Source organism: Panthera onca, chromosome C1 (assembly GCF_046562875.1).
Source record: "Panthera onca isolate mPanOnc1 chromosome C1, mPanOnc1 haplotype 2, whole genome shotgun sequence".
Lineage (NCBI taxonomy): Eukaryota > Metazoa > Chordata > Mammalia > Carnivora > Felidae > Panthera > Panthera onca.
Window position 1 is genome coordinate 143,584,521 of NC_138346.1, and position 12,369 is coordinate 143,596,889.

The 12,369-nt window shown below is 39.5% G+C and overlaps 1 protein-coding gene across 4 annotated transcripts in view; it reads right to left on the reverse strand.

The window, feature by feature from the left end:
* Positions 1-4,780, reverse strand: part of BTBD8 (BTB domain containing 8) — a 123,998-nt gene extending 119,218 nt beyond the window's left edge. For 3 of the 4 annotated variants that reach the window (XM_078451671.2, XM_078451670.2, XM_078451669.2), the window contains exon 1: positions 4,438-4,780. In XM_078451671.2, the coding sequence (XP_078307797.1) occupies positions 4,438-4,586 (149 nt within the window). In that variant the 5' untranslated portion in view covers positions 4,587-4,780. The remainder of the gene's footprint in view (positions 1-4,437) is intronic. The other variant, XM_081796416.1, reaches the window with a different exon arrangement.
* Positions 4,781-12,369: the final 7,589 nt, after the last annotated feature.

Genomic DNA, 12,369 nt, shown 5'->3' on the forward strand with positions numbered 1-12,369 from the left:
CATTATGCTCAGCAAGGTATGTATTCTCAGGGGATTTCTGTATTGCAGGATATAACTGGCAATCACACCAGTACACTATAGGAGGTACAAGTAATGGATATAGATATCCATTACAGTGAAAGCTTCGAATGTTACCACTGACACTCACATTCCTCCAAGACCAAGTTAATGGCTCCTTCCTCTGATTCCAACACACTTGGTGCATACCTCTATTATAGCACTTGTCACTGCATCATTATTTGTACGTGTCTTTCTCTCTACTAGACGATAAACTCCCCAAAGGCAAAAACTGTATATTTAGTATGTAGAGCTCAGTATCTGCTTGTTGAATTTTGTTGTATTTTACCCTAAACAAAACAAATGCTTCAGAGCACAACTTTCAGAACCTTGGAAACAATGAGCAGACAGAAGCATTTTAGACAATATTTTCATCAATATATCATTTTCATAAGTGGTTTTTAAAGTTATGCAAAAATAGGGGCACCTGGGTGGCTCAGTCAGTTGGGCATCTGACTTTGGCTCAGGTCATGGTCTTGTGGCTCTTTAAATCTTTTTTTTTTTTTCAACGTTTTTTTATTTATTTTTGGGACAGAGAGAGACAGAGCATGAACGGGGGAGGGGCAGAGAGAGAGGGAGACACAGAATCGGAAACAGGCTCCAGGCTCCGAGCCATCAGCCCAGAGCCTGATGCGGGGCTCAAACTCACGGACCGCGAGATCGTGACCTGGCTGAAGTCGGACGCTTAACCGACTGCGCCACCCAGGCGCCCCAGGTCTTGTGGCTCTTGAGTTCCGGCCCCGTGTCAGGCTCTGTGCTGACAGCTCGGAGCCTGGAGACTGCTTGGATTCTGTGTCTCCCTCTCTCTCTCTCTCTGACCCTCCCCCCACTCAGACTCTGTCTCTGTCTCTCGAAAATGAATAAATGTTAAAAAAAAATTTTTAATTAAAAAAATAATAAAGTTAGGCAAAAATGTATTTGTCTCTCAAACATTAATTAAAAAAATTGTACAAATACTCAATTTGTTCCTTCCTCCCACCCACCTTCTCTCCATCCTACACTCATCCTCAAGTGAATAAGGAAACAATGCAGCTAGTAGCCATATAACCATCACTAGGGTATCTGCCTTGTTCATAATATATGCTCATAAGTATTTGTTAAATTAAAAAATTTAATGTGTTTAAAAATTGTTAATATGAAAATATAGTGCTTTTTTTTTTATAAAACCATATCAGTTACAAGTATATATTGTGTGTTAAAAGTAACAGAATTATCTGATTCAGACTGGCTTAACCATTAAAGGGGGTTTATTGGCTCATCTAATAGCAAAGTCTAGAGGAAGGACAGGTTGGAACAAAGCTTCAACCATGTCAAGGCCCAGCTTCTTCCTATGTCATTTCTCTGCCAACTATGCATTAACCTATCTAGTGCGTTTTGGACTGCTGATGATCACTAAAAATTTCCTGAACATGTACTATGTACCAAGCACTGTGGACAGATAATGACTAAAACATCATATGTGCACTCAAGAATTTTATTGAATAGCAGGGAAGACAGGTCTGAAAACGACAGAGTGTGATATATTCAGTAACACAAATAAATTTTTTTCTAAATTTTTTTTTAACATTTATTTATTTTTGAGACAGAGAGCGACACAGCATGAACAGGTGAGGGTCAGAGAGAGAGGGAGACACAGAATCTGAAACAGGCTCCAGGCTCTGAGCTGTTGGCACAGAGCCTGATGTAGGGCTCGAACTCACAGACCGCAAAATCATGACCTGAGTTGAAGTCGGGCGCTTAACCGACTGAGCCACCCAGGCACCCCAGTAAATTTTTTTCAAAGACAGACATGAAAGAAGACCTTACAGAGGACAAAAAAAAAAAAAAAAGCATTTTAAAGATCAAGTAAGAGTTGGTCAGGGGAACAAGGCAAGGTCACAGAGAGTTCTTGGCTCCACATTCCTTGCTAAGGTATGTGTGAGTATGGAGTTACAAACTGGTCAGCAGAGAGTACTGAGGGTCTGAGAAGTGACAAATGAAGCTGCAGATAAATAAGAGGCAAAGAGTTTAACTCTGTGTTACAGTTGAAGGGGAGTCAAATGACTTAAAACATAGACAAATTCATATTTATCTATGATGAATCTATGAATCATCTATGAATAGATGATATATAATATCATCTATTAGTTGTGTAGAAGAGGAGTTTATTAGTTGTGAAAAAGAGGAAGTAGGGGGAAATGAGAACGAAGATGAGGAAATTGCTGCACAACAACAGATCCTCAACAGATCACTCAAATGTCACCTTAAAAAGCCTTCCCCAAACTCACCCCAGTCCCCATCACCTTTGTTTGGCTATTATCTCTCTTACTAGAGTGTAAGCACAGCACCAAAGCCATGTCTTATTAATCTTTAATTCTTCAGGACCTAGTACAAATCTAGGTACATGGTGGGTGCTAGATACTTCATTAATATTTGCCGAATAAATCCATTATATTGCTGTGCTTGAAAAAGATTAATTTGGCACAGCAATTAAGGTGGCTGGGTGTACATATGAAGTTTTTCGTTTAAAAAGTCGGGGGGGGGGCACCTGGTTGGCACCATCAGTTAAGTGTCTGACTCTTGATCTCTCGACTTAGGTTATGACCTCACAGTTTGTGAGTTGGAATCCAACATCCAGGGCTGACGGCATAGAGCCTGCTTGGATTTTGTCTCTCCTCTCTGCGCCTCCCCTACTTGTGCTCTCGCATGCGCACGCGCTCTCTCTCTCTCAAAATAAATAAACTTAAAAAAAAAAAAAGAATTAAACAAACAAACAAAAGAACTGCTACATCTATTTTTATTTGCCTGTAACAGGAACTTGGGAGTTCAGGGTCCAATCCTTAATTATTCCTAGGATAAGCATAGATTGTTCACTTGCTATACCTTAATTTCATTTTCTTTATATAGACATGTTATCTTCCTTAAATTCCTGACACCTTAAGCCAGGAGAATAAAGCCACTAAAGGGAAGGAATGCCTCATCCTTACAGATTCACCCTAGAAACGGAACAACTTCAACTTCATTTTTCCACCAATTACATTAATCCCCCACTGGTGGAGTCAAAGCAGCATCTTTGGCAGACAGGCCCAAATTAAAAGGGAATTTTCTTTTACTTTATAGAAAGCTCAGCTTATAGCTGCTGGAGCCTTAAGTGTGGGCAACAGAAAGCACTTTTTAAAATGTAGAATGCGGGGCACCTGGGTGGCTCAGTCGGTTGGGCGGCTGACTTCGGCTCAGGTCATGATCTCGTGGTTGGTGAGTTCAAGCCCCGTGTCGGGCTCTGTGCTGATAGCTCGGAGCCTGGAGCCTGTTTCAGATTCTGTGTTTCCCTCTCTCTGACCCTCCCCCGTTCATGCTCTGTCTCTCTCTGTCTCAAAAATAAATAAACATTAAAAAAAAAAATTTTTTTTAATAAAAATTAAAAAAAAATTTAAAAAAATGTAGAATGCTGCACAACAGTTGGTTTAGTGGTAATTATGTTTACTCTAGTTCAGTAGTTCTTAAAGTGTAACCTAAGCCAGCAGCATCACCATCACCTGGGACCTCATTAGAAATGCAAAAGCTCTATCCCAGACCAACTGAATGAGTACTAGGGTCTGGGACCTAGTAAATCTAAATTTTAACAAGTCCTCCAGGTGATTCTGCTGCACACTGAAGCTCGGGAATCACTTTCGGTGGAAATGGCAATTGGCCAGGGTACATTCCTAAGCTTCATTTTCTTTATAAACTGAGATGTCAGTACCTGGATTCACCAAAGCCTGAGTTAAGGTTCATAACAACCCACCATTTGCTTGGGCTCTCATGGGAGCTGGGAGTTGCTGGGAGCTGTAGAGTGTTCTAGGCAGAGAGTGGAAGCCGGGTTGCAATCGGGAAGTATTTTGATGTAAGCATTTCTGGTAAACTGTTTAAAGAGAGCTCAGAAGAAAGTGACCTCCGAGGCTACACTAATTGTTCTATTTTTCCTTAATCTAAATAAATATTCATTTTCATACCGGATTTTATCATTTTTCTTAAACTGTTTAAGGTTTTTTTTGTTTTGTTTTGTTTTTAAGTGTACGTTTCAGGACCATGAAACCTGGATCCAACACCACCTTAGCGATAGGTCTTTCAAGAACTAAGCCTGCTCGTGTTATTTCGGCATAGACTGGTGCCGCACGTAACTATGATGATAATTTTGGTTTCCTTTTTGTATCTGTTACATAGTCTCCGAGGTGCTCGGGACTGGTTTTTTAGGGCGAGCCAACGGCTCTGTAGTGAGGAGACTGGTACACGTCCCTCAAAAGCCTGAGGCGAGGAGAACGAGGAGAGGAGGGATGGAGAGGCAGAGAAGGAGCCACAGCTTCTGGGGCGGAGATGGATGCCTTAACAACTGAGGCAGCCAGGGTTCCCGCCTCCTCCTACCTGAGCAGATCCTGGCTGAGCTGCTCCGATATCACCGCCTTCAGTCGGCGCCGCTCACAGGGCCCCTTCTTTTGCAACCCCTTACTGCAAACTCCAGGGGACCTCAGAAGTACCACGGGCGTCGCGCTCCCCTCCCCACAGCGGGCCATGTCCCACAAAGGCACGGCGGCGCCCCGCAGGCCCAGTACTGGCTCTCAATTCCCGGCTGTGGAAGAAAGGGGCGTTTCCGACCCAACAACGCTCCTCTCCTACCCGAATCCGCCCCGCAAGGAAAGGTTGAAGCCTCTGGTCTGCACACGGTCCCCTACAGCGGCCGAACAGCTCTCTAGGGCATTCTCAGAGGCCGGCGCCTGCACGTGACCCAGTAAGGGTGTGCGCAGGCGTAGTAGCTCTGTTTACTTCGGCCGACGGGCACCCCGCCCCGATTGCCCAGGGATCAAACCATCTCCCGGGATAACCAATCTGTGCGACTCCTTGTCCTCTTCCTCTTTGCGTTGCGGGTGGTGCTGGCCATTCATTTTAATAGATGTTTCATTGCGAGCCGAGTTCAAATGAACCTGCGCGCTTTTCCACATTATGTCTTCCTGGGATGTCAGAGCTTTTTTTTTCCAGGAAAGAACAGGTAGATGAGACCTTTCCTGTAGCGAGTCACCCTCCCTCGCTTTGTTGTTTTGAGCAAGAAAAACGGGATGTGAGGAGTAGGGAAAGAACTTCGTAAAATCAGCAAGAGGTTAGAACATTCATGAATCCCCTGAAAAGGTGTATACAACGTCTAAAAGACCGCCATCGCTTTCTAATCCAAGGAGTGGCTCATATAACCTCTCATGAACTTTAGCTGGGAAATATCAGGTTGTATTCCAGCCCTTTGCATATAAAGCCATAATATTTATGACGAGAAAGTGAGGAGGTAAGGCTGAAAGGGCAAGGCCTTTAATTGAATGGGGAAGTGAATGGATTGGTGAGGTATAGAATTTTGGATATTTTGCCCTGAAGAAAATAGCTGGATGGGTATCATTTTTAAATCTTTTGGTATTTTTAAAAATTATTTCCTCCAAAGGAAGAAGGCTCAATAGTTCTGCTTCATTCAGGAGCTCTGTACAAAGGTATCCTTTATGGTTGCTTGGTTTAAATCAGTTTTCAACGTTTCAGTGGTTATATTTGTTTCTTATGTCTCCTGAGTCTCTTCTAAACAAATACCAAGTATTTGGAAAATGTATGGACCTCGTACCATAAGATTGCGCAAAAAGTAGTCGTTTCTCCGAATAATGCCCCTTTCAGATATTCAGACACATTAATTATGAAAAGAATAACTGTTTAGCGGATTCTTAATTACACGTGTAGTATGAGGAATGCCAAAGAAAATACAAAAATAGCTAATGTTTATTGAATGCTTATTAGGTGAGGGAACTGCTCTACTTGGTTTATATACATTAACTCAATCTTTGCAACCACCACTTAGGTAGGTACTACTATGAGCCTAATCGACAGGTGAGGAAGTTGAGGCATGACAAGATAGGGCAAGGTCACACAGCCAGTATAGTGGTGGCCTAGATGTTAAAACTTAGACTAGCACCCAACTCTTCCCTTCAAAGTCCTGCAGAATTTCTACCATGTCCCTTTACCAGCCAGTGAAGTAATATTCCAGCACTTTTATTATGCACAATTGTGTTTATTATTAACTCAGTGGTTGGAAAAGGATGACAGACTGGTTTCCGGTTCATGTAATTTAATTCTCTTAAAACACCTTAGGCAACTGACTACATGAAATGATTAAAGAAAAAGTCCACCTTTAAAAAGCAAAACTCTCATCAATGATGCTTGACATTTCACCATTGGAGAATTTTAAAGCATTATTTTTATTTTAATTAATTCCGGCTGTGAAGTTATTTATACCTTAATGTGAGAGAAATTATCTGATTTTTTTTTTTTCCTGAAAGACATTTAGGAAGAAAAGAGGATCCTAAGGAACTAGTAATGGGAGCTTTGAAGGTAGACACAGCTAAACACATAATTTTGGTTAGGGTTGGCCTTAATTATGATTCTCATGTGTGAAAATTTTAGGTAAAATTGCCTTGGAAGGCAAAAGACTCTTCCAAGGACTACAGTTTCATGAAAGAAAAGTGATTTTTTGGGAGCATTATTTTTCCTTCTTTAAAAATGTTTCGTGTGAAATATTTCAACTTTTTTTTTTTTTTTTTTGGAGAGAGAGAGCACATATGAGAGGGGGAGAGGGGCAGAGGGAGAGAGAGAATCCCAAGCAGGCTCCACACCCAGTGCAGAGCCCACAAGGGGCTCAATCCCATGACCCTATGATCATGACCTGAGCCAGTATCAAGAGTTGATTGTTCAGCTGAGCCACCCAGGCACCCTTCATATGAAACATTGCAAACATATAAAGTAAAGAAATTTACTTCACTTTACCCATTTACCAATTTACCCATTACCAAGATTCAACAATTATCACGATTTGGGCATATATGCTTTATGGAGTCTTCTTTCCTTTTGGTCCTTTCTAATATTTTTCCTTCTTTCCTTCCTTCCTTCCTTTCTTCCTTCCTTCCTTCTAAAATTTTTTAAAGTAAAGGCACAGACATTAATTTTATTCCTATATACTTCAATATGCACCTCAAAAAAAAAATTGGATGTTTCCTAACATAAACACATTATATAGCCACTAACATTATTCCTTACAAATTAATAATAATTCCATTTACTATATAGCCCATTATAAAATTTTCCTAACTGTCCTAAAAAATATCCTTTATAGCTGGATAAAGAATCAGTTTTCAAATGATTCAGAGGTCGCATTTTGTTCTTATGTCTCCTGAGTCTCTTCTGATCTAGAGCAGTTCACTCTTTCATTTTTATCTTCATGCCATTGATGTTGTGGCTGAAGCCTGGCAGACTAAGCTATAGAATATCCCACACTTAAAATTTTACTGTTTGTGTCCTTGTAGTATCACTTGCTATGTCCATTTATACCATACATTTCCTGCAAATATATGTTTCAGAGCCTTGATTAAATTCGGGTTCAATTTTTTAGCAAAAAATAAATTTAATAGATGGTATGTTAGTTTTCTATTGATGCTTTAATTACCGAAAATTTAGTGGCTTAAAAACAATACAAATTTTTTACCTTCAGTTCTGTAGGTTGGAAGTTCCACATGTATCTCACTGGGCTAACATCAAGGTGTAGGCAGGACTGGATTCTCTTATGGAGGCTCTAAGGGAGCATTTCCTTGGTTTTTCAGCTTCTAGAGGCTGCTTATATTCCTTGGCTATTGGCTTCCTTTCCCCCTTTTTCCGAGCCAGTAGGTTGAGTCTTTCTCACATTGCATTATTCTGACATTTTCTTCTGCCTACTCCTTTGCTCTTCTAAGCACTCTTTTGATTATGTGCAGTGCAATTGGATAATCCAGGATAATCTCCCTGTTTTAAGGTGAGCTAATTAGCAACCTTAATTCTATTTACAAGCTTAATTCCCCTTTGCCATGTTCTGGGATTAGGACATGGACATCTTTCAGGAGGGTGGGGGCAAGCATAATCCTGCCTACCACAAGTGGTAATTCATTTTGTATCATATCAGGAGTCATATAATGTTTGGTTATCCTCCTTTTAATGTTGCTAAAATGTATCATAGGTTTCATCTGATAATTTTGATAATTCTTGGTTGAACCAACTAAAGATTGCAAAATGATTTTATAATTCTATCATAATCTAAATTTATCTGCTGGACATTTGCTGGAAATCTTCCTTAAAGAAGAACTGTCCCTCATCAGTTAGAAGTATTGGGTATCCAGAAAGACATTTCACACTGTAAGGGCAGGATAACTGCTTAATTCTCTTATTTAAATTATCATTTTTCAAAGTAAGGAGTTGGTACCCTTGTTAATTCCAATATGTTCAGTTCATTTTTGTTATCTTCATTAATTCATTGATTTTTATAAATTTTACAAATTTTTATAAATTTTTATGAATTCATTTATTATTGTTTTTGATGCTCAAATTGCTTTATCTGGCCCATGGGAGTTCCTTTATATTGGCTCCGATGTCCTTTTGACACATTCTTTAATCTGTGGTAGTATCCTTGCTTTCTGGCACAACCAGATACCAGATACCTTGTTTATTTCCCACTCCAGCTATTCCTCCAAAGAACTACAGTTCCTCCAAAGTGTGGAATGGTAGGTAGAGCCCACAATCTGGGTGCTAAGTGTGCTCACCAATATTGAAGGACCATGTTGTTTCTAAACAATATAGTTTTATAAGAAAAAAAGTTGCTGGGGCACCTGGGTGACTTAGTCAGTTAAACATCTGACTCTTGATTTCATAGCTTAGGTCATGATCTCACGGTCATGAGATGAAGCCCGGCATCAGGGTTGAGCCTGATGGTGCTTGGGATTCTCTCTCTCCCTCTACCCCTCTCCATCTCAAGCATATTCTCTCTCTCTCTCTCTCTCTCTCTCAAAAAAAAGTTAAATTTAAAGAAATTGCTGAATTTATACTATATCTGATTCAAATTTAACATTATGAGATTTTCAGATACTTTCTTTTTAAATTCCATTCTTTTTTTTTTCTTGCACTGAAAAACTCTTGGTTCCTAACAACGTTAACAGAATTACTTATCCAAATGTTCCTATAGAAGTTATTAGAGTTTCATAATAATACGAATATTGCTACTAACAGACTGCATTCAATTTAAGGTATTTTGCATTATAATGATGGGAATATCAAGTTGGGTGGTTACTATAGAACTACTATTTGTGTCCTCCCCAAATTCATACATGGAAATCTGATCCCCAATGTGATGGAATTTGGAGTTGGAGCCTTTAAGAGGTGATCAGGTCATAAGGGTAGAGCCCTCATGTATGAGATTAGTTCCATTATAAAAGATACCCCAGAGAACTCCCTTGCCCCTTTCACCATGGGAGGACACAGTGAGAAGACAGCTGTTTACACATCAGGAAGCAAGGTCTTATAAGACACCAAATGTGCCAGTCCATTGATCTTGGACTTTGCAGCTTCTAGAACTATAAGAAATAAATGTTGGTTGTTTAAGCCACCCATAGTATTTTTGTTACAGCACCCTGAACTGACTAAGACAGTGGCGATTATAAAATATCACTTACTCATCTCCTTTCTTCAGTAAGAAATGCATGGAAATTATCTCAAACCAATATTTAGGGGCACCTGGGTGGCTCAGTGGGTTAAGCATCTTACACTCTATCTCAGCTCAGGTCATGGTCTCACGGTTCATTGGTTTGAGCCCCATGTTGGGCTCCTCGCCAACAGTGCATAGCCTGCTTAGGATTCTGTCTCTCCCTCTCTCTGCCCCTCACCTTCAATCTCTCTCTCTCTCTCTCTCAAAATAAACTTTAAAAAAAAACAATATTTATCTTTTTCTTTCTCTTTCCTTAAGCTTTCCTCTTCTGCTCACCTTCCCCTCACCCATCTCTTCTTCCTTCTCAAAATATCAGGAAGCTACCTAATGAAGTTTAAGCTTTAGGGGCCCCACTTGTACAAGCCCCTTCCAAGGCCCCAGTGGGGTCCCTAGAAATGTGTCTACTTTTTGTACTTTTGGGGGTATGTTTTTGTAAATTTAGCGAAGAAATTTTACCACGATTGATCAAGACTTTCTTCTTAGCCAAATGTCCCCCTCCTGTATGGTGGCACTGAGTGGCTACATTTTTGGGAAATGGCCTCAGTGAAACTAAGTTAAGGGTACAGTAGTTTGGGCTAGCAAGGGATGTTTATTGATTTGCAACCATTTCCACATCTAGATAAATTGTTGCTCCCTGTTCTGGTCCAGGAATGGCTTCCAGGAATACTTTGCTGAATCATCCTGCATAGTGACATGAAGGAATAGGGCCCAAGGCCACATCACATCACATCAAATGTGAATATGTCTTACAGCAAAGGGTGCTAGAGGTATATCGATAGTAAGGAGGTATACAACATTAAGTAGAAGCTCCAGTTCTTGTCAGTCCCTAGTCAGAATAAGAGGAGTATTCTCAATAATGCAGACTACGCAATTATAAACACAAATTTCCCGTTTGATGAGACTCAGACAAAATAGAATTTATCAGAATTCTTGTGTTTATATCTTATGTTTGTGATATTAGTGAGCTTTCCAGAAATTGTAGTCTGTTGTAATTTCTTTACTCATTCTAAATAATCACTTTCATATCTAGAAAAAAACAATTTTAAATAGCAGCGATACCATTGATAATTTTTTCAATGTTATTTCCAATACTATATCTTCCTGATGTTTCTTTTTATTTTGTCTTATAAAATATTCAGGCTATTCTCAGCACTCTCAACAATAGCCAAATTATGGAAAGAGCCTAAATGTCCATCAACTGATGAATGGATAAAGAAACTGTGGTTTATATACACAATGGAGTACTACATGGCAATGAGAAAGAATGAAATATGGCCCTTTGTAGCAACGTGGATGGAACTGGAAAGTGTGATGCTAAGTGAAATAAGCCATACAGAGAAAGACAGATACCATATGTTTTCACTCTTATGTGGAAACTGAGAAACTTAACAGAAACCCATGGAGGAGGGGAAGGAAAAAAAAAAAAAAAGAGGTTAGAGTGGGAGAGAGCCAAAGCATAAGAGGCTGTTAAAAACTGAGAACAAACTGAGGGTTGATGGGGGGTGGGAGGGAGGGGAGTGTGGGTGATGGGTATTGAGGAGGGCACCTTTTGGGATGAGCACTGGGTGTTGTATGGAAACCAATTTGACAATAAATTGCGTATATTGAAAAAAAATATTCAGGCTATTCTGAGAAAGAACAAAGAGGCATTTATCCAGAAGATACTTTTTGGAGAGAATAAAAATGACAATTTAGTGTACTTATTTATTGCCAGTGAAGCTCTTAATGTGATATTTTCTCTGCAAAACTGAAGGACAGGTGACAAGCTATACTTCCTCTGGCCTTACTTTAGCACTAAACAAAATAAAGGCATTAACTAGAACAAAGTGAACAATGTTTATGAATAGATCTCTCTTTTTTATCTTATTTTTTAAGTTTTTATTTAAATTCCAGTTAACATACAGTGTAATATTAGTTTTAGATGTAGAATTTAGTGATTGGACACTTATATACAGCACACAATACTCATCATAACAGTGCCCTCATAATTCCTATCGCCTATTTAACCCATCCCCCTGCCCACCTCCCTCCATAACCCTCAGTTTGTTGTCTATAGTTAAAAGTCTGTTTCCTAATTTGTTTCTCTTTTCCCCGCTATGTTCATCTGTTTTGTTTCTTAAATTCCACATATGAGTGAAATCATATAGTATCTGTCTTTCGCTAACTGACTTAACTAGTTTAGCATAATACTAACTCCATCTGCATCATTGCAAATGGCAAGATTTCATTCTTTTTTATGTCTGAGTAATATGTCATTGTATGTATATATATACCACCTCTTTTTTATCCATCATCAGTCAATGAACACTTTGGCTCTTTCTATAATTTAGCTATTATTGATAATGCTGCTATAAACATCTGGGTCATGTATCCCTTCGAATAAGTATTTTTGTATCCTTTGGGTAAATACCTGGTAGTGCAATTGCTGGATCATAGGGTAGTTCTATTTTTAACCTTTTGAGGAACGTCCCTACTGTTATCCAGAGAGGCTGCACCGGTTTGCGTTCCCACTAATGGTACAAGAGGCTTCCCCTTTCTCTGCATCCTCGCCAACACCTGTTTTTTCCTGTGTTGTTGATTTTAGCCATTCTGACTGGTGTGAGGTGGTATCTCATTGTGGTTTTGATTTGTATTTCCATGATGATGAGTGATGTTGAACATCTTTTCATGTATCTGTTAGCCATCTGTATGTTTTCCTTAGAAAAACATCTATTCATGTCTTTTGTTCATTTTCTAACAGGATTATTTGGGTTTTGGGTGTTCAGTTTTATAAG